We start from the raw sequence: 23,359 nt of genomic DNA on the forward strand, positions 1-23,359 counted from the left end.
AATTTGAATGAGTGCTCAGCGATTGCATTTTTCATGAGCACCAGTTAAGGTAGGCACCAGGAGATTAAGGGCCTGACGTATCAAAGAGCTTTGCCCATTCTGTGTATGGGAAAACTCTTTAGTACATACAGCCCTATGTGATTTGCCCAGAATCATAAGATGTTAAGCTAACGCAGAGACTCAAACCTGATTTACCCAGCTCTGAAGTTGGCAGCTCAGGCCATTACGCCACATCCTCTCTGCACTTTCATGGTTAGAAGTTGGTTCTATTTTAGGCTGCCCCAACAGGAGAAATGGGCTGGTGCAAACTGCCTCCTGAAGAGAGCCCTGGCACTTATTTTTCTACAAATTAATCACTGCCAAGCTTACACAACTCATCCAAACTGTGCACTATACAATCTGGTCAATTTGAGCAATGGCTCAAGAGGTGGGAATATAGCAGCTCTACCCCCTTGCTCTTAAATTTAACAATCCAGAACTCCCCGAACACTTAATTATGGGGTCATAAGCAACATAAGAAAACCAGGCCTCTTGCAAATAGGTCAGTTGCTCATACATGGTAAATTCCTAATGTTGTCACAATTCCAGGGGAAGAGCGTCATCAATGCTTTGGATATATTTACCTTTAACAGGATTTGACATGCAGTATTTACTAATTACCAGATGAGATGACTTTCTTCCACTTATGCAGCTCATTGCGGTCCCTGACTCACGGGGATGGGTCTCCCAACTGTACAATTAATATATAGACTGACGATTGCGGACAATAAAGCTGTGCAAAAATGAGATCAGGATCTAGATTAGAGGAATGAAGAAATTTGGAAATATTGCTGTGCTCAAACTCAATATGTACATATAAACGACAGGGGGCAAAGTACTGTATTTTAAGTACCTGAATATACTGTACTCACCAAATTTTCTTCACTCTAGACCCTCACACTGTTAAATATGTCTTATAGATGCAGCCACCTAGCCTGAGAATATCCATGTGCTAATGTTTACTGGTCTGAAACGGCACAAGTTATCAGTGAGATATTAGGCATACACATTGAGTGCTTCCCTTGATTAATGTTGCTGTGCTAAAGTTTTCCTCTTCCTGTAGCAGTAAAAAGGTTGGCTGTGGTACCGATACTCTTGGCAAAGCATAGAGTGCTTCATTCCTGGATGAAGGGCCCAACCCCAATAGTGTGAGACTGGCTAAAAGATGCTGCATTTAATGGCGAGTCCGCTGAGGTGTATGCGGGACTACAGGCAACGCAGGCAAGACCAAAGGATATCTGTGGCCTACTCAGACACTACCTAGACAGCAGGACCGATGGTGGTACCCCATAGAGAGAAGGGTGAAGGCTGATTATACAAGGCATTACATGTAAAGATATGTCAATATGGTGCTTCACAGAACTCACAATTGTCCCCGTACCGTGATCATATTTGCAATGCCTGGAATCAAATTCTCAATTATTAATGCTTTATTTAATATATGTAAATCTAAATGTGCATGGTAATCTAGAATACAACTATATTCAATGTTGTATATGTGCCTGTAGTATAGGTTTGAAGGATTTGTAATATTCTTTCAATTCGAAACTAATAAAAAAAAAGTTTAAAAAAATACTGATGATTTTGCTATAGAGTAACAAAATAAAAACCATATCGTTCCATGAGCTGCATAACGCAGAAAGAAGCCAGTCTGTTTAGAGTTAGGGATTCATATGTGAAAGGCTTTCTTTTACCTTTCATGCAATTACAGGCTCATTTTTGGGTTTCGAAAATTTTTATTTTGTTTTACTTCATCAAACTTGAAAGCTCCCTGTTGAAGATGAAATTCATGCAGCTATGTCGGATAGAGAATTTACTATGCCCCCTAACTGAGAACGAGGGGTATATAAACTGTATAAGAACGTTATTTGGGGAGAGAGGAATTGTCATTTACAAGGTGCATCAAGTCTAGGGTCACACATAGGAAAGCTTTAAATATTTCCTTTATGAAGGCTAAAGGAAGGCACATCAAGGTTCAGACAGGCGTATTGCACTACCCGAAGACACCATAGCTTCTGAGAGAGGAGACAAACAACTGTCTTTTTAATGTAATAATACTTCTTCTGTCCCACTAAGATATGCAGGGGAGGGCAAGGCTATCTACGAAACTAAAACAGGCTCCTTTTGGTGCTAAGAGTAGATAAGTTCGAGAGGGAAAAGGCACGGTTAGAAAGCCGATGCAGAGAAATTTTGAATTACTGTTCTAATGTTTTTTTTAACTTTTCTGTTATTTATTTATTGCTAAACAAAAATTATTGCAATTAAAACATTAGTATGATCATTTTAAAATTTGATATGCTAATTAACTAGGTTCATTGTTATTTCCTTAATTCGCCAATTGATATACAACTGTACCCACAAAAAATGTTTCTATGGTTACGTGCTGTACTGGAACATTGATACTACATATCCACATCTTTTAGCGCAGTTGTTCATTAATCATAAAACGAATAACATAATGATCAAGTTCCCAGGAATATACAATGAAAGCTGCAAACATTATGAAACGTGGTGCAAATGAGCTATAAAGTGCCTACATGTGAGCTGTAAACATTATGTATCATTGTGCACATGAATAAAATGCTTATATGCTTGTATATACTCTTTAGAGCTGGATTACATAAGTTGCTAAAAAACTGAATCATTGGGTCATACTGCAAAGATATTCAAAGTACCAGTAGCCTAAAAACTATAACCTTATATTTTCCTTTTTAAAAAAAAATATTTTTATTGTTGTAGTAAAAGTATAAAATTTTACACAGTACAAAATTACAAAGTACAAGAAGGTAACCTGCATAAGTCCCATTACACAAATATGACATTCTAGTTCACATTTCATTTTAGGAGAAGAGAGAAATAAAAATAAAACATCTAAACAAAATACGTATTACATAGAAATATAGAGGATATAGGAACAATTGAATTCCAAAACTGCCAAATTCTTTCAAGTTTAGCATGGGAGCCTACCCTTTTTGCATAAATGGATTCCTGATTAAAGACTCTCTGCATTTTTAAAATCCATTGAGAGATCGTCGGGACCTTAGACTTCCAGTTTGCTAAAATAATTGATCTTGCAATTAAAATAGCAATGAAGATAAATTGACGTTGGCCTAAGGTCAAATCTTCACTCGACTCTACTCTGCCAAAAAGAGCAGTGAGAGAACTAGGAGAAAGATTAGATTCCAATTTCTTGGTAATTTCAGAAAAATATCCTGCCAAAAGTTACTCAAATGGCAGCATGTAAACCCTACATGGATCCAGTCCCCGACTGCAAGCCCGCATCTAAAACACCTGGGGTCACTAGAGGGGAACATTCTGTGGAGTCGATCGGGGTGTGATAGATCATCCATTTGCTGAACCATGCCATCCTTCTTAGGTTGGCAGACCTGACTTTTACAGCTCATGATATTATAATAGTTGCAGGGAAAAAGTCCAGGTGATCAAGGATCACCTGTTTGTTCTCCACTGATTTAATTTATTCCGATTGCCTATGCCCTTAGTTTTAGAAATGAAATATGCCTTCCCCAGGAGAGCGCCTGGACAATCTTTTTAAGGAATTAGGCCCATGCTGAACTGCTTAACCTGTACAAAGCTAAATATCAGGTTACTGCTTATGTTAGTTTTACTATTTCGTACCGGTTGCCTGGAGAGAAATCCTTAATTAGTATACAAGTCCTGAAGAGTCAAGAACCCTAATTTTTCCCACTGATCACAATTTAAATGGGACTACTGTAACCCCAGCGAAATACATTCCTTTAATTTCATCTGGGGGTGAAGCCACGGAATATCATACATTCCCCATATTTAAAAAAAAAAAGCAAAAGTCATCACCCTTGGGGTTTTATAGCGTATTTTTTGGGAAGTTTGGGTACCCGTAAAAAAGGCATAAGGTCAATCTCAGATTCCTTAAGCATAATTGAAAGAAAAAAATTGGCTTCGATCAGCTCCTCTGCGTTATAGTTAAGCCAATTAAGGATTGAGGCATGATTATATAGCCGTATATCTGGTAGGTCTAAGCCCCCGTCCTCTACTTCAAGTAGGAGAATTTGTAATTTTGTTCTCGGTTTTTGTGCCGACCAGATGAAACGTCTAAATTCAGATTGCACAGAATCAAAAAAAGATTTTGGAATTTTGAACATTAAATTAGAAAAGGGAATAAGAAGAGTATTCTTTATAATAAGGGCAACACGCCCCATGACTGAGATGGGCCATTTTCCCATTGTTTAAACACATTTTATTTTGTTTAAAGTACAAATTAAGTTTACTGGATATAAATCTTCCAATCTGGTGGTCACAAAAATCCCGAGATATCTTATTGGCTTGGTTGCGTTATAATGTTCCCGCATGGCGAGAGGCACGATATCAGCGGTGCTGTTAAAAAGAAGCACTTCTGATTTGGCATGATTGATTTTATATCCTCCAATATTAGTGAACTTCCCAATTTTATCTAAGGCTCTCGTTATGTTATCCCTATCTGTTGCTAGATAGAGCGCCATATCATCGGCAAAAAGTTTGTTTTGCCGAGCCCGGTAAGGGAGCGGCTATAGTATCATCCTGGCGAATAGCACATGCCAGAGGTTCAATGAACAGGGAAAACAACAGCCTTGGCGTGTCCCCCGGCTGATGGAAATTGTACCTGCGATATTTCCATTAATAATGGAGGCTTTTGCATTGCGGTACAGATTTTTCACCACATGGCAGAATTCCCTTGGAATCGCAAATTTTCTTAAGATTTAAAATAAATAAAGTAAAAATAAATGAAAAATAAAATAAACTTATATTTTCCGAACCTTTAAAATGTCCCTTAACAATAGTTATAAACAAGTAAATTTAAAACTACAGGCACCAGCAGTTTTCATGCAATTGTTAAAATGTTTTTCATTTGACATATCACTGGAATCGACGCACCCAATAAACATAAAATAAGGGCAGGGCGTGCTGATCTTACCAGAGCCTTAACCCCTTGTGCGCTTCGGACAGTCCCTGGCCATCCGAAGTCACGGTGGGCGTGTGCAGAGGACGGCCAGAGGCCGTCCGAACCCCGCCCACTCATTAAAATGCCAGCACAGCACGAAAATTCGCGCAGCGCGGAAGGGGTTAAGGAATCAAGGATTTAATAATGCACGACGCTTTAAGCAATTTAGGACACACAATTTGTAATAGGGTTTCACACGGCCACCGGCACAATCTAAATTCAGTAGTTGGTTATTGTTGTATCCAGGTTGGCGTGCCATCCTTAGTTGGGTATATGCCAAGTCTTAATTTTAAAAATGTTTCCTTCATACGAGCAGAGAAATAGGCATTCAAATAGGGCTGAATTTGCAAGGACTGATGAGAGTTAAATCACAGACCAAGCATGCGTTTTTGGCACTAAAGCTTGCCTTTTCTGTATTAAGTGAATTAATTTGAATCGATTTTTTAAAAAACAGTTTAAAACTGGGCATTGTCATTCCTGGAAACCTGGATTGCAGATCAAAACTCCGAAAGCATGTTAAAATATGGGATCTCCAAGCGAGTCTGTAGACAGAACGAATTATTTCACACCAGCAATTATTTGCTAAAGAGTCAGGGTCAGATGAAAACAAGTAAAATATATCAAAACAAAAATGACCCTTGCACCACCATGGACTGTCTTTGGAGGCTAAACTCTAATCCGATTTCGGCTTAGCCAATTGACCTGGGGATTCCAAATACAGATTTACAGGCCTTAATTACTAGTAAATCCAATAATTTAGAATCCATCCTCTTGGTAAGAGGCGAGCCATATGCATTTGTTGGCTGTAGCTTGGCTCCCAAAACTAGAAGATCTTCATATGATTGACATCTCAATGATTTACGTAAGCATTTAAAAGCGTAAATTAAAAATTATGTTTTTGCCCTCAAAACTATAAAAATGCTTTTAAACAAGACTATTTTCAAATAAAGTGAACAGGTATGTATAAGTCGTCACCACTGCAACTGGCCCACCTCTATCCCTTCATTATTTAGTCTTAAGTTTCACCTGGGCAATTTTCATGATTTTAGTTTAACATTCAGTTCCAGACCATTAACTAAAATATAATCATCAAATGCATTAATCAATCTTTGTAAGCCTAACGGAGTTCGACTCAACAAAATCGTATCATCAGCGTATTGTAAATAGCTAAAATGCACCTCAGCAAGTTTCGGAGGATGGGTATTGACAGACTCAAGGTGCTGTAGTAGGTCTGACATAAAACTATTTTAAAAAACAAGCTGAAAGTACACAGCCTTGTTTAAGGCCATTAAAAGTTTTAATTTTTTGAGACAAAGTAAAACCGTCAATTAACTTGACCTGAACCCAAGTATTGGTATACAGGAGCATTATAGCATTCAACAGCTTTCGGTGAATCCTGCAAGATTTTGCCATAGTGATACTCGTGGAACTGAATCGAAGGCCTGCTCAGCTAGTAACGTAAGGGCCAAAAAATTTGCAATTGAAGATTGGCCCTTACAAAATACTGCCTGGTCAATTGGGATTATTTCCTGCAATGTTGCCCAACTTTCCAAAGCAATCAGTAATCGAGAAGCAAAAACCTTAGCTTCTAAATCAGGTAAGGCAATTAACTGATAATTGGAAGGATTATCCACTGGGTCGCTTTTGAAAATTGGCTGTACAATGCTACCTTGCCAGGACACAGGGGCAATATTCAACGCCAATACCTCATTAAACACTTGAGTCAACACTTCAGCCCTTGTTTGATATAGTAACCAATATTCATATTGTCTGCACAAAGATAGGTTTTTGATTTTAATAAAATCAGAAAGTGAACTCCTAGTGTGAATTTGCCTACTCAAGGTGAAAAGATGTTTGGAGTCCGCAAATACTCCTGTTGAGTCTCACAGGGCTGATTATTGCCTAATACGCACCTTTCTCTTGTAATGCTAAATGGGTTACAGTTTACTGATTTCTCTGTATTATGACGTTATGTTGACTAAGTCTTTCGCTGCCAGAGAGTGTAGAGAATCAAAATCTTGGGCTATTTTCTGGAGAGGTTCTAGAAAACGTTATCAATGTGAGAAAAAACAAACACACAGCCATATAAATACTTCTATATATCTAGCCTATGATAAAATGCACAATTCTAAACACAATTTTTACACTAAAATACAAATTACTGTTTGAGAATAAGCACAACGATATAGGCACTGTGTATACATACCAACTCCAACAGCTACTTACTTCCTCATTAAATAGTTTGCTAGTTTCTTTTTTTATAGGATCTATAAGCTGTACTTGGCCCGCCGAAAAGCCAACCAAAAGGGAGACACTTTCTGCTGTTGCAGTTAGATGATTGAAGTCATGACACGTAGGTTGCGTTCCTTTGTATATTCGCTTGTCTATTGGTTTACTCAGGTCCGCAGCCTGAGGGGGTAAAAAAAAGAAATATATATGCATAAGAAAGATGATACAAAATAAGCAAATGTTAGAACAAACAAATTGTGTAAAATACATTTAGTGTGGGTTTCCTCTTAAAACACATCCTAGATGAACCCTACTATTAAAATATTCACTGGAAATATTTATCCACTTTAAAACCCACATCAAATAACCAGATGCATATCGAAAAGTAAAAGCCATTTTAAACATTAAGGATAAGACATTAATAATAAAGCCATAGTACTTGGATAAAAGGAAGCAATTCCAATAAACCTATTTTGTCTGAAACTAAAATGCAAGGGGCCAAATTATTCAGTTCTAAATAATAACATTGGAGCATGGAATGCTAGGAATATTTTTTATTTGACTTTACTTGAAAAACATAGATGCACGTCTATTTACCATATTGCAACAAACCTGACTGAACGAAGAGAATGGTCTCCATTGTACTTAACAGACTTTGGGCATTCATTTAGCAAACAATAGGCACAACTGAAATACTAAAATAATTCACTTCAATAGTTGCCAGTAGTGGACTCTAAAATAATCTAGGAATACATACACTTTTTGCATTAAATGATAGGTTTCCAAATATTTGTTTGGGTGGGTGGGTGGGGGGGTGGCGGGGGGCTAATGCTTATGGTGGTGTGGGAAGATCATCAGGTAAGTTATTTTTTTTTTCCATTTGGATGGCTAGAAAGCAGTGAAAGGTGGGGGACAGGACTTGTAGGTGATAGATGCAGGTGAAGCCGTTTTGTGTATAGCTTCACCAAAACTCCTTTATTCCTCTATCCATGAACAGCTGTGTGTGGGGGCGGGGGGGGGGGGGGGTCTCATGTAACCTAAAATAATAGCTATGTACATGGTAATGAACACGATGCATTTCATCAAGGAAGTTCTGTTTTATGAGAAACACAAGGTACCAGAAATGAATAAATGAATGCCCAAGTTCTTTGAAAGCATTGGACTACTCTAAATTAAAATCTAGCTAAGTTTTTATGGAACATAAAATAAGAAAAAAAGATTAACAAATCAATTGGTTTGGTGCAAATCAGGATGTGTGCTGGTACATAAGGACTAAACAAATTTTAGATATTGCAAAGGTTTAAACGTCATACATATTTGAACCCCTTCCAACTGCTACATTTAATTCTGGCGCCACTCAACCAGTACATAGACACTAAAGCGGGACTGGTGTACTCCCTGATCCCAAAAAAGGACCACTATCTAGTCAATCCCAGGCCGCTGATCAGGTTTATTCTTCCTAAGACTTACAGATGGTCACCTTGCAGGACATTAGCCTCCTGCTATAACTAGGAAACTTCATGTCACAGCTGTATCTGAAAAACAAGTACTTTAACATGCCAATCCACCTAGTGCATCACTAGTACATTTTAAGGAAAACACCCTGAACTGGTAGTATTGTCCACTTACCACAAAGCCAGTCACTACAGCTCCAAAGCAACAAGAGACTGTCCTTTCCTTCATCAGACTGTCGTGAAACTGAGATAGGTTTCATGCACAGCGATTGTACTGAACGCCAGGTTACACCTGTGCCGAATACTAGAGTCTCTGTAAGGGCAGTGGGCAGAAGTGGAAGGGCATTGAGAAGATCTAGCATTGGCAACGACCAGGGCTCAGCTTTCTCTGATTTGGTGGATCAGCAACAACCTGTTGATTGACAGGCCCATTGTACACTCCCTTCCGCAGGTGACCATCACCACACCAAGGCATCTCTCGTGGGAGGGGAGGTCATCTCCATGAAATGCCAATCAAGGCACTTGAACCCCCAATCAGTTGGTGCGCAACAGACTACTTGGAGCTACTAGCAGACTAGTGCTCAAAGCAATCCATAAGCTTATGTAGAAGAGGGATGTGGGGGGGGGGGGGGGGGCGGAGTGGAGGGGGGTAAGACAGACAACTGTAATACGTGGAGATTATTCAAGAGGTTTTTCTAGAGTATGTTTTAGGTGTATTAACACTTCTCAGGGGTGGAGAAATAGTATCGTCCAACGCCCGTGACATCTAGATTTATTTCTGGGGCAAGCAGCTTTAATGTCTATTCTGTCTGAGGGACAAATAGACATGGAATTAAGGTTAACTAGGGACCAATTTGTTACACCCTCTTGCTCACAGCCAATCACGAAATCAGAAGCCGATGTGTTCAACTTGTGAAATGGAGTATGATACACCGGAAGTCCATGACTACAGCGACCCAGAGCCCACGACTACAGCGACCCAGAGCCCACCCCCAGGTAAATAGTTGCGTCCGATTGGCGAACACAGCCAGAGGGTGGGCACAAGACTGCTGTTTGCTTATGAAAGGGAGATTGCTTCAGATTGTGACAAACACCATGAAGCAGGACAGCACAGCTCCTATCAGGACAGTATAAGCACTGCCAGATAAGCGGGCAGGTGAGTTGGGCAATTTAGGTCCAGTTATTCCTGCCTCTCAGCTCCCTGCTCAGACTTGTCTGCTTCCATTCCATTGCCATGGGCCTCTCCTCTGGTGCTTCCTCCACGGGACATCTTACAATCACCACAAGTCTGCCTGTCGGGCCCATCTACTGCACGTGACCGCCAAGTGCAAACAATCATCTCAAGTAAATGACTGGAGTCCCAGAAAAACTGAACACTTGCCCAAAATCAAACACTGTAATTAAGTGGAGTTTGGTATCCTCATTTACCAGCTGCTAATCTGGCAAACAGATTACATCGTCCCTAGCATGATGCATAAAATGTATGCCAATACCAGGTCATCATCTGGAACCTTTGCCTCAGATATACCACAAATGGAAAACGACTAGATGAATTTTAAATGCACTGCATAAAATGGTCTTAACAATTGGCATGGGGACGTTGAGGAGGGCGTGTGAGGAGTCTGAAGGTGCCATGACGTTGATAGATTAACAAGGTCCAGGTGTCTCCTCACATCAGTAAAGCTTTGAAGTGCTTTGCTTTCAGACTTTAAACACCTCCCTGTGCCTCACAGTCTTTCCTCTTACTTGGATTAGGCTTCTTGCCCATCTGCCTCTAATGTGCTTAATCAGCTACACTATTCAATGGTAGCAACATTTATGAAGGACCACAAAGTGCAAGATCTAACCCTAAAGCAGGCAGCACTGGTTTATTCTTCTGCTCAAAACACACTGTAGCAAACAAGAAGCTGGACGGAGTGCTGAAACGTTTAAACCACTCACCCACAGTCACGAGATCAGAGTATTCTTTTGCTCCCTATGCCATCCCAGTTTGGACCCAGCCATATGCCAACCAGCCGTGACCCTGCTCCTCATGGCAACAGTCCAGCCCGAACTGCCAGGCAAGGTCCTCCCTGGACCGGAAACAAGCATCCTTGTGGGTCCCGTGCTCACCATGCCATTAGAGTCAAGCTAGCCTGGCAGATGAGGGGCGATACCCTGTAACTGGTCCCAGAATACTTGTTTCTGGGAATCGCAGAAAGTTTAAAATACACTTTAGTACATTAGTGTTTGCGATTACCAAATAGCAAATCGCAAAAATCCACTATTTCGTAATCGCAAACACCAAGCTTCGTACATGTGGCCCTAAGTGCATGCAAACTGCCCCCCATGTGCCCACTGTACATTGAAAAGAGGGGCAAACTAGTCTTTTTGGGTAATATGCCTTTAATGGATATTTTGCAATATGCACTTTGTATAGCGCCAAAGCTGTCAGTTGCTACCTATGTGGCAAGTATTTGGGGGTATTCAAGGGTGGGAAAAGCGCAAACTAAGGAGAATGGTATTTTGAGGTGCATTCTTTCGGTTCCTCACTCCGCGCCCACCTCCATCTCTCATAGCAAATTTGGTATGCCTTTTATTGAGGATATTATAAAGGCAGCACCTGTTCTGCAGTGGCACTTGTTCTGGAAGAAGCCTTAAGCAGCACTGAATAGGGGTGTCTTATTAGATTGCCTCTCCTTCGACCACTCGCTTGAGAGATCATGGTGGAGTTATATCAGAAGGTGTATTCATCTTTGAATCTTCCTTTTATCCCCATTGAGGGGTGCTTCAACTTTGACTGTTCAAAAGTATAATTAAAGGACAGATAGAGTGGAGTGGGGTGGCATGTGCTGCGAGGGATCGACACAATCTCTTGAAGGGCTTGTGGCCTCTTATTTATCTATTCCCCTAGTGTGCAGCATGCAGCCATATCTGATCGACTTTTTATCTATCCATCATTGCTTCATCTTAACCAGGTTTCGACTTAAATTAGTCCATTTGATGGTGACTTAACCACTGAGGAGCCAATGGAACCGAGAAAGGAGGGTCTGTCCTTGTGATGGACAGTCTGTTTTCTTTTGTACTTTCCACTGCTCTATTAGAGTGAGATTTATAAGACCACACATTATAAATTTTAGGCAGTGTAGACAGGTTTTGCTGTATCTTCAATCGGTTTCCAATGAGCTAATAGCCCTATCAAATATAAATTTATTTTCGTCTGCTGTGAACATGAGGAAGCATTGGCCTAACTTTTATGCCACAGCTATAGCTAGCTGAGGTGCCTATCATGTTTTTATTGATATGTTATTCTACGATTAAGCGGTATGTATTAGTTGTGGATGTCTGCTTGTATTACATTTTAACTTGTACGTCTTTTCACTGTCCTGTTGACCTGCCCTGGATTTAGTTATGTGCGCTGTATTTATCACCACTTGTGTAACATACATACACACACAGATGCACACAAAGATATATACATACACAATATATAAATGTTACCCAGTGGCAGTCGCCACTGGGTAGTTAGGTTTGCGCTTCCATAGGAAAATAGTTTTCTGGTTTGCCAATACCTTTGATGCCACTTGACGAATTTAAGAAACTTCCCCAAATAAACATTTATTCGCTTTAGCCCCTTCCTAGAAAGTTTCAGAATGATCAGTCAAGCAGATGCAGAATTTCCCTATGCATTTTCCATGGAACTTTTAGTAATTACTACCGCAAAAAGGGTTGAACAGAATTACACCAAGTTTGGAAGGAAGCTAGATCTTCGTCCTGAAAGTAATCTTTTTGTGATTTGGTGTGAATCTGGTCAGTCTGGATGATTGGGTTTGAGGGCCCAAAAAAATAGATGGGACTCCTGCAGGATGACAAATCGTTAAAGAAAATAAAAAAAAATGTAAAGAAAAAAAAGAAAATCAATCTTTTTTTTAATAATTTTCATTATTTGTGGCGGGGGCCTGCGGACACCATCCCCGAGCCACCGGTACAGGGCCCCAGGAACTCCCATCTCCTGGGGCTATGTCTTTAGAAAGGGCTGGAGAAGGACTCTTCCCAAGCCTTAGGAGGCCCAAGGGACTCCATCCTCAAGGGTAAAAAATAAACAAAGTTGGGATGATGCAAGGGTACGATGCTGCAGGTTTGGTGATGAAACGCAGGTGCGCATGGCCGATGCCCACATTGGCCCTGGGAACTACATTCTCTGGGGCATAGCGGTTTGGTAAGGGGACCGTACAACTTCCTACCCCTGCAGGGTGCCCTGGCAGGGGCTTGGCAGCCAGCAGAGAGTTGGATGCTCACTGGGGTTGGACGTAGGGCCTGGCTGCAGGTGGGGGGTGCTGCTGTTACGTTTGGCAATAAAAATTACTTTGCGGTAAAAAAAACAAAATAAAAAAAAAACTAGAACTTCACTGATTCAACATTTACAACAAAAAACCTGCAATTCACCAGTTATGTCTCGTACCCTACGGTAACTAACTCACCGCTGCGATTAGATGCCATTCTACATTCAACATTGTGCATCAAGTACAGGTGTGTATCCCAGTGTCTTGCCTCTCTAAAAAGCATAGTTAACCTCAAATGTTGGCTTCTTCTTGATAATGTGCATTAGAAGATTTACAACTTTAGTGATCCAAAGTAATACCTTGGCCCGTTTGGAACTTCATTGCATATGTAATTAAAGCACAAGTTACTACTTGTGTAACGATATATCTGTAAGAGACATTAGTTAGTGATAGATTCCTTACCTTAGAATATCCCCAGGCGTCAGACTGGATCCGGAAGGTTTTCTGTAGCAGTACCCCTGCAAGTCAGTAGGTGGTGTCATGCGGCTCCGTGCCCGTCACTTGCGGCGCAAGCGCCGAGATGACGTCACGGAGACAACTTAGGCACCACCCATGCGTGCTAACGTCTGTTCTGTACACAACTTTCCGCGCCAGGAACGCAGAGCCATGCAAGTATCGGACCACTGGTGCCATGAAACTAGGGGCCTGAAAGGGGGATGACCCTAACCCAAGAATCAGTTCGCAGAACGGGAAGGATGGGTGGGGCGGTAAGGAATCTATCACTAACTAATGTCTCTAACAGATATATCGTTACACAAGTAGTAACTTGTGCTTCTGAAAGACACGTTAGTGATAGAACCCTTACCTTAGAATAGATACCCCAGCAATACCAACCCCAATGGTGGGTCTGAAAAGATTACACCAGAAAGTCACGGGGAACAGAACAGCCAAAGAAGCTGTCCCTCCAGACCCAACTGTCAAGGCAGTAATGCTTGGTAAACGCGTGCAGCGAGGCCCATGTAGCTGCTTGACAAATGTCCTGCAAGGGGACGCCACGTCCCAAGGCAGTAGTGGCTGCAGTTGCCCTGGCAGAATGGGCACGCAGCCCCACAGGAGGCTCCTTCTTAGCCAAGTAGTAACATGCTTTGATGCACAGAACGACCCACCGAGAGATGGTCCGTTTGTGCACAGCCCGACCTTTCTTGGCGCCCACGTAGCCAACATAGAGCTGGTCATCCACCCGGAACTGCTGTGTACGCTTCAGATAGAATGCGAGCGCACGTTTTGGGTGCAGACGGTGGAGCCTCTCCTCTTCCCTCGAAGGATGGGGAGGTGGAAAGAAGGTAGGCAAAGTGATGGTCTGCCCGATGGGGAAGGGCGGGATTACCTTTGGCAAAAAAGAAGGATGGGTCCTTAACACCACCTTGTCCGGATGAACAGAAAGGAAAGGAGGTTTGGGAGAAAGAGCCTGGAGCTCACTTACTCTTCTGGCAGAGGTGATAGCGACCAGGAAAGCAGTCTTAAGAGTAAGATGACGCAAAGGACATGTATGAAGGGGCTCAAATGGAGCGCACATCAGATGGGTCAAAACGAGATTCAAGTCCCATTGAGGCATGAACGGCACAGGAGGAAGCTTAAAGAGAGAAGGCTGATCTGGAAGCCTCAAAAAGGCAGAGATGGCTGAAAGATAACCTTTGATAGTGCCCAGAGCAGAGCCCTGCTGGGCCAAAGAAAGAAGGAACAGAAGAACTTCACAGAGGGGCAGAAAGGGGATCCACAGCCTTTGCTGTGCACCATGCCACAAACATGTTCCATCTGCAGGCGTATACCGTTTTAGTGGAGGGACACCTGGCTGCCAGAATGACATCACAGACTTCAGGAGGAAGATCTAAAGCTGTCAACTGTCGCTGCTCAATCTCCACGCGTGGAGGTGGAGGCTGGACAGGTTCAGGTGGAGGACCGTCCCCTGCTGCTGCGACAGAAGATCCTTCCAAAGAGGCAGACGGATCCGGTGATCGATTGCAGTGCCGAGTAGCTCGGGATACCAGTATCTTCGTGCCCAATCCGGAACCACAATGATGACTTGGGCCCGGCCACGCCAAATCTTCTTCTGCCCAGAGTGCTGAAGTGGTATAGACGGAAAATCGTACATACCGCAACTCCACTCGCGACGAAAAGCGTCGCAGAGCGAGTGCCGCCTTGGAAATTCCAACGCGCAGAACTGATGACATTGCACGTTCTCTTTGGTGGCGAATAGATCTAACCAAGGCTCTCCCCACTGCTGAAAGAGACCTTGCGCCACGTCCGAGTGCAGACGCCATTCATGATCCATCAAGCACCGGCGGCTGAGTTAGTCCACCCTGGTATTCAGAGAACCTGCCAGGTGTTGAACCACCAAGGTGATGCCTTGATGTTCCAGCCACATCCAGAGGCGCAGATCATCCTGACATACGGTCCAGGACCCCACCCTGCCCGGTTTGTTGCAATACCACATGGCTGTGGTGTTGTCCGTGAACACCTGCACCACACTTCCCCGGACAGAGGGAAGGAATGCTTTCAGTGCAAGCCGGATCGCCCGAAGCGAAGAGGTTGATACGGAGCCGGGACTCCGCCGGAGACCAGATTCCCCTGATCTCTGCCTTTCCCAAGTGGCCTCCCCGTCCCAGGAGGGACGCATCAGACCCCACTGTGTGCTTCGGTTGGGGAAGGGAGAGGGATCTGCCACTGACCCAATCACGATTTGTGATCCACCACTGCAATTGTCGTGCAGTGCCCTCAGAGATCTGGACATGATCGGACAGGTTGCCCTGATGCTGCGCCTACTGGAACGTCAGGTCCCACTGCAGAGCCCGCATATGCCATCTGCCATGTTGCACCAGCAGGATGCAGGAGGCCATCAGGCCCAGGAGCCGGAGGGTCATCCTGACCGAAACCCGGGACAGAGGCTGAAAGATCCGTATCATAGCCTGAATATCCCGGACTCGCTGCTCGGGAGGATAAACCCGAAACAGCGTCAAATCCAGAACCGCTCCGATGAAGGGGGGCTTCTGAGAGGGACTCAGGTGCGACTTCGGCATGTTGACGGAGAACCCCCAGCAAATGCAGGAGGTCGGCCGTAGTCTGAAGGTGGTGGACGACTGCCTGGGGCGAGCCCGCCTTCAACAACCAGTCGTCGAGGTAGGGGAAGACAGACACCCCGGACCTGCGCAGGTGAGCTGCGACCACCGCCATCACCTTCGTGAACACCCGAGGGGCACTGGTAAGGCTGAAGAGGAGCACGGCAAACTGAAAATGCTCCTGGCCCACCATGAACCGCAGGTAACGCCGGTGGACCGGCAGGACAGGGATGTGAAAATATGCATCTTGCAAGTCCAACGCGACCATCCATTCTCCAGGGTCGAGGGCATCCAGGACCTGAGCCAGAGTCAGCATTTTGAACTTCTCCTTCCGGAAGCCATTGACGTTCTGGAGGTCCAAGATGGGGCGCAGGCCCCCTTTGTCCTTCTTGGGGACCATAAAGTAGTGGGAATAAAAAGAACGTCCTACTTCTGGCCCAGGAACGCGCTCGATGGCCCCCAAGGCCAAGAGGGCCGTAACTTCCTGCTGGAGAAGCACCAATTGATCCCCCGACATGCGGTGGCACCGAGGTGGCATGGCTGGAGGGGTAGACTGAAAGGGAATAGAATAACCCTTGCGGATGATCTGCAACACCCACTCGTCTGATGTGATATTGCGCCAGTGTTGGAGGTGGTGGCGGACCCTGCCACCCACCGGCATGGGGTGCTCCACAAAGCTCGGATTAGGAAGGTTTGGAGGTAAAAGCAGCGGGGGCGGAGGTGGACTGCCCCCCACGCTGATTCCCAGGGCCGCCCCTGTGGAAGCCACGGCCGCGCTGAGGCTGGCTCTGCACAGGCTTGTTGAAGGAACGTGCCTGGGCGCCCCTGCCTTGGCCACGAAAGGAACGAAACCCAGAAGTGGCTGGGCTTTTCGTGTAAAGACCCAAGGACTGTGCCGTGGCCTGCGAGTCCTTAAAGCGCTCCAGCGCACTGTCAGCCTTATCGCCAAAAAGGCGAGTGCCATCAAAGGGCATGTCCATGAGCGAGCTCTGGACGTCAGGCAAGAACACAGCGGATCGCAACTAAGCGTGGCGACGCAGCGCCAGTGTTGTAGAAATCGCCCTGCCTAACAAGTCAGCGGTGTCCAAACCACGCCGATTACCCTCAGCAATTGCCTGGGAAAGCACAGACTGGACCTCCCCAGGACACTGAGGCAACACCTGAGCAACCGTGTCCCACACCGCGTGGGAATAGCGCTGCAACAAACAGGCGGTGTTCACCTACCGCTTACCAAACTGCTCCAGCTTCTTAGAGTCCTTTTCCGGCGGAGCCGTGGGAAAAGCACTCTGCGACGTCGAGGCATGGATGACCAGGCTCTCCGGCGTGGGATGAGTGGTCAAGAACGCGGGGTCACCAAGCGCCGGGCGGGGACGCCTGGCGACGTTTTTATCCACAGGGGCCCCTGTGGCCAGCTGCGACCAACTGCCCAATAGGACGTCAGGGAGGGTGTCGTTGAAGGGAAGCAGAGGCTCCGACGGAGTCGAAGCCATCTGGAGCACCTCAGTAGGGAGGTTAGTCCTGAGGGCTACCGTAGGAAGATCAAGATTAAGGACCGCAGCAGCCCGACGGAGAACCATTGTGTAGAAGGTGCCCTCCTCCATCGTAGGCGGGGGAAGAGGCAAACCCCGGGTCAGAAGAGATAGAGGTCCCCGGCGTCCTCCAGATCGTCCACCCCGTCCTGCTCGGAGTCACATTGACGGGCAAGAGGGTCCTCTGACCCCTCCCAGTCATCCTCCACCTCCGTTGCAAGAGGAACCGGTCCCGGCGGCAGAGCCGGAGCAGAGACAAACTGCGTCAGAAACGGCACCGGCCGGGGTCGGGCCGGCGTCTCCTCCCAATGCGGGTCCCAGGTAGGAACGAAATGGTCCTGGGACTGGGGCAAGGGTGGAACGAATGGCACCCACTGCGGCGCCGGAGCAGAGGGCCGAGCCGGCAGTGCCGGACCTCGTGGCGCCAGGGCCGAAGCCAACGGCTTAGGATCTTGTGGCACCGAAGCTGGATCCGCCGACGGGCCAACAGGATCTGGACACGGGACCGCGGGGTCTGAAGGCACGCCGGCAGGAGCCCGAGGCCTAAAAAGGCAGTCCATGGTGGCAAGAAACTCTTACACCTGTTCAGGAGTCGCCGACGGACCCTGGTAAGGCGGGAAGGCTGCGGGACTCCCAGGTTCCAAAGGAGCCGCAGGGGCAGAGCCCCTGTCCCCCTCGTCCGCATCCGAGGACCGGCTGGCGGATGTCGGAGAGCGAACACGCTTCTTCAACTTTTTTTATGTCGTCGCTTACCGGAATCCGAGGGCGAAGACTTGGAGCCCGAGGAGTAACTACTGCGGCCCTGTGAGCGGTCCCGGGAACAGTCCCTGGAGCGGCGTTGGAACAAGTGCCGCACCTCCAGCAGCTTCCGGCGCCACTTCCTCAAGGCCTTCGGGGCCATGGCTCGACAGTCCCGGCAGGACCAGGAGTCATGGTCAGTCTCCACACAGAGGCAAACATCATGAGGGTCTGCCAGCGACATGTTGCGATGGCAGGCCCCACAAGACTTCAAGCCAGGCATCCCTACGTGCACCAGGAGAAAAAAGGGTGAGACAAAAGTCTCCAAAAGGCAGTCAAAAAGTGACTAAGGTACGTGCTCTATCCGGATCTGCGCTTGCCGGCGCAGAAAAAGAAAGAACTGACGTCAGCGCGCATGGGTTGCGCCTAAGTAGTCTTCGTGACGTCATCTCGGTGCTTGCGACGCCAGTGACGGGCGAGGAGCCGCACGACGCCACCTACTGACGCGCATGGGTACTGCTACAGAAAACTATTCAGATCCAGTCTGACGCCTGGTGATATTCTAAGGTAAAGAATCTATCACTAACGTGTTACTTTCAGATGCCATTGTTTTTATTTTTTCCCCAACGATGGATCGACATAATTTGGCTGACAGTGTTCATGTGAAGTATTCATGAAGTTCTTCCTTGTAGAGGAAACTTGATCGTCAAAATGTTTTGCTCAAATATGAGATTTTGCCCACTGCTACAGTGAAAAAACGCTAAATAGATAAATGTCCAACCTAGCAGGAATTTTCGTTTTTGGTGCAAACCCATGTAGTAGTTTTCGTGAAATTAGAGTTAGGAAAAGTGCAGAGTGGGCTTTTTGGCTAAAATCACAAATTCTGAAACTCATGAATTCCCTCACTCACGTTTGAATTTGTTTTAGACAAATGATGAGCTAATGAAGGGGAAATCAGACTTTTTTCTGCCATTTTGAAAATCACAATTGGGGACAGTCATGACTATAGCTCTGTGAAAAAACAACGCACCAAAGGAGATGCAGTAAGATGGGTGCTTGTCCACTCAGGAGTGCTAGGGGCACAGGTGGGAAAGTGGGCCCAAATATTAAAAACCTATCTAATATAACTACATTCACAACTTCGAAGGACAAAGTCCTTAAGGGTGTTTTTGGGTGAAGAACCTAGGTCAGATGCAAGGGTGAGAGGCTGCATATTTGGTGGCGAACTACCGGTGCGCATGGCTGAAGGTGGTATGCAGTATATTGTTGCACTGACCACTCTGTTGTACTATACCTGTATTTCAATCGCCTCTTTAGGTATGGAATGCACACTAACATGTCCAGGGAGAATAGATCGCTTAAATGATGACCCCTTTGTACCCAGAACAGAGTTCCTTGAATGCTGAATGACAAGGTGCCAATAGGGAAAAAAGAGCTATGAAAGAAGGAGTCAAGATATACTGTTGAGGTGAACAGTAAATTCCCTGGAGGATTCAAGATAGAAGAGTTGTGCATACATCTCTAAGAATGCTCCAATCTCTTTCAATGTCAGGGGCTGAGTTTTAGAAGTTGATGTAATGTGCATATATAATATGTCATTAAGGCGATAAAATGAGAGACAACGGGGGGATGGGAATAGAGAGAACTTGAGGATGCAACCCCCCTCCCCCCCCCCCCGACATTTCAAAGAGTGACTCACAAGAGCGTAATTCTAAACTCCGATTGGGAGGGGGGGGGTTGATATATATTTTTTCCAACAAACACATTTCTCTTCCTGTTCCAGAAAAGTACCACCGGCCGGTACACGGTCAAAGCAGTTTTATTTCCAAATGTCCATGGCATTGATAAGTTTCAACCTCTTCCAGGTGTTAATCATACGGAAATGCAGAGTGGTTGGATACACCAATTTAAATACAGTGCATGAACACTATAAAAGGACTAAAGCATGGAATTATTCAGCAGAAAACTCATTTGGTTATAATTGCTTTATGTAAATATATTAATCACCATATTCAACTATACCACACATTAGCAGTTTATCTTAGAATTCGCTTAAAAAGCAGTTTTCATAGAGAAGCTACCAGCACTGACCAAAATTAGAATATTTAGCATTTATTTATCTTTCATGAATAAATTGTTGACAATGTACAATGACGACGGCCAGTGGACTTGGAGATTTTGTGGCAGAGGCAATCACTACATAGTTGTGAGTTGCCTACATACTTTGCAGCTTTCAGAAAATGGTGTTTCTAGCTGAAATGGATGAAAATACTAGCAATGTGCTGCATAAATTGCATTTACCTTGCTGCATAATTCAGATACTCTTACCACATAATGTGGTCCTTCGTGCTGCCTGATCCTAGAATTACCCAACAGTGGTGAAGTTCTGCGTAAAGTGTTGGGGCTTGCATTAGGATAATAAATTCCATATTTCACAATAAAAAGCGGAATATTTCCATTTTTCAAGGTTCCCTGTGAAATACAGGTTTTATACCAATGGATTGTGTGTAGCAAGAGAAAAGACACATGCATACATTTATACACAGACATAAAATATAGAGTATCAACACAATCGGAAGAAACAAAGTACACAAAACAATCCTTACTAATATGCAGTAATGGAATGCGTTAAAAATCTCCGAAAGATAATGTTAGTCTCATGTGCAGCTATCGGACAACATACAGAGTAAATGATGACAAAACTGAACTAAACCAGACCCACTGGCTAAACATTACAAAGTTTCTGCAAGCAGTTCTGAAAGATCTCAAATCATTCTTCACAAATTCAGATGTAACCAAACAGAATAGGCACCAAACCAATAAAAGTATAAACTTAGTATTATAAGGTTTGTAATCTAGGTAAGGTTTCTAATCAAGGTAAGGTTTTGTAGTATTGTGCAAACCCGAGGCTTGGAATGTCAGGTGGTCGCTGGAGCTCTGCATTCTTTCTGTAGTCAGTTGCTCCAGTGCTCCTTCGTGGATGGACATGATCGGTGAATAAACCTTCTCACACTACAAGCTGCGTAGTGTCTTCACTACAAAACTGGTGACGATTCGGGACTTTATCGACTCCAGCTTTTATGCCGTTAACCATTTGAAAGAAGGGGCCAGGGAGCAATCTGCCAAGTGCACCGTCAACTGTTTTGACATTTTAACTCGCGTGTAAGTGAATACTGAAGGTAACACTTTCAATTGTTTGTTTTTTTCCTCGCTCCCGCACAGAGGATCGAGGAAGATTTTCATTAACTTGAATGTTTCACCAGTTTTGAGCGTCGCATCTATTGGCTAACAACTGCTGGTTTGAAAGACATGCATGTCCTACCATTTCATTATCCGACTCCAGCTCTATAAAAGCAACGCGGCTCCCCAGAGCGAGCGCCATTAAGCTCGAGGTTCAACAAACACTCAAGACAAAGCAAAGGCAAGCCGGCTTCTAGTGAGAGTGTGTGTAGGCTCGCGGCTCCAACGCAAGCGCGACCAAGCTCTTTTTTTTTTCTTTCAAACGCTTCAGCTACTTCTATTGCGAGTGATTGTTGTTTTACATCAGTGCAAGTCGGAGTAAGCGATTTGCATGCTTATTTGCACTTTGGCAATTTAAATATTTTATGTAAACTTTTCAGCAATTTGCATGCTTTAAATAAAGCATTATATATTTGATATATATTTTGTGCAAGTTCATCAGCGATCTGCATGCCTTGAGTAGATCTATATCTCAGTGATATGTACACTTTACAAAAAGTACGACTTGTTCAGCGATCTGCATGCTTTGAGATCCACATTTCAGTGATTTGTACACATTGCACAAACGCATCAGCAATTTACACTTTTAGTCCAAATCAGGAGCTATGCATAGTATTTCACCACCTGTACCGTTCTTGCAAGAACCCCGCGAACCTCCTTTAGAATGAAAACTATGGCTTCGTTCCTTCAAAGCGAACTCAGTAGCTATTGATGCCACAAAATTCAAACCAGACAGGAAAAAAGGCTCAATGTGTTACCATTGAGGGTCAAAATATATTTGATCATTTACCTGATTTTGAAGTCTGAACTCGAATTTGACATTGCTATTGCTCAACTTGATAAATACTTTTAAAAGTCAAAAAATCTTGTTGTTCATAGGTTCGAATTCTTTTCCAGAGTACAAAAACCTTCAGAGAGTATTGACACATGTTACTGCTCTAAAGGAATTAGCTGCAACTTGTGAATTAGAAGAGTTCACATCATAGTTATTAATAAGAGATCAGCTGGTAGTAAGATGTAGTTCGAAGAAAATTCAGGAACTTCTCCTTACTGTTAAAAATCTATTGATATAGCTAAGAGTATTGATGGCAACTGTCAAGATGTGAAAGTTTTAGAGGATTCTCTCGAAGCAGCCATTTCAGGTGCAGTCATTAACAAACCTATTACCAATGTAGAATACAAAAAGAACAAGAATTCATTCAAATCTAACTCCCAAACTTTTCAAATACGGAAAGTCCGTTGCTTTAGATGTGGGTCCCCAATCAGGTCTCCACTTTTATACACTGTCCTGTACATGGACAACAGTGCAAAAAATGTGGGCGAATGGGCTATTTTGTAAAAGTGTGTTGAGGGGGTAAATATAACAACCCTGTTTGGTGTGTAGTCAGCGAAGGCCATGAGGTTAATGACAACGATGAACCACTCAGAGTTATTGTTAGGTGTGAGATGTGTGAAACAAGACAAATCTTCTTTGGTTGCTGATCCAGAAATTGAAGTTTGGATCAGTGGAGCTCCAATTAAACTCTCAGTAGACACTGGAGCTCGCATCACTATTATAGATCACACGAAATATCACAGTTATGGAGTGCACAACCTTTACTACCTCCAGACCTAATGACAGTGGCATTTGAAGGTAGTAAAGTGTATCTCATTGGTTACTTTTGGACTTCAATCAAACTTTTACATTCCTCCATCAACGGGAAAGTGTATGCTGCACACAAAGGCATTACTGCTTTAGGCCTTGTTCACCAAGCTGAATTCAATGTAACTATTAGAC

At 44.2% G+C, this 23,359-nt stretch overlaps 1 protein-coding gene across 2 annotated transcripts in view; it reads right to left on the minus strand.

The window, feature by feature from the left end:
* Positions 1 to 23,359, minus strand: part of WDR20 (WD repeat domain 20) — a 257,753-nt gene that overhangs the window by 107,615 nt on the left and 126,779 nt on the right. For both annotated transcript variants that reach the window (XM_085626341.1, XM_085626342.1), the window contains exon 2: positions 7,241 to 7,423. In XM_085626341.1, coding sequence (XP_085482467.1) covers positions 7,241 to 7,423 — 183 coding nt within the window. The remainder of the gene's footprint in view (positions 1 to 7,240; positions 7,424 to 23,359) is intronic.

Source organism: Triturus cristatus, chromosome 9, assembly GCF_964204655.1.
Source record: "Triturus cristatus chromosome 9, aTriCri1.1, whole genome shotgun sequence".
In the NCBI taxonomy this organism is placed as follows: Eukaryota; Metazoa; Chordata; class Amphibia; order Caudata; family Salamandridae; genus Triturus; species Triturus cristatus.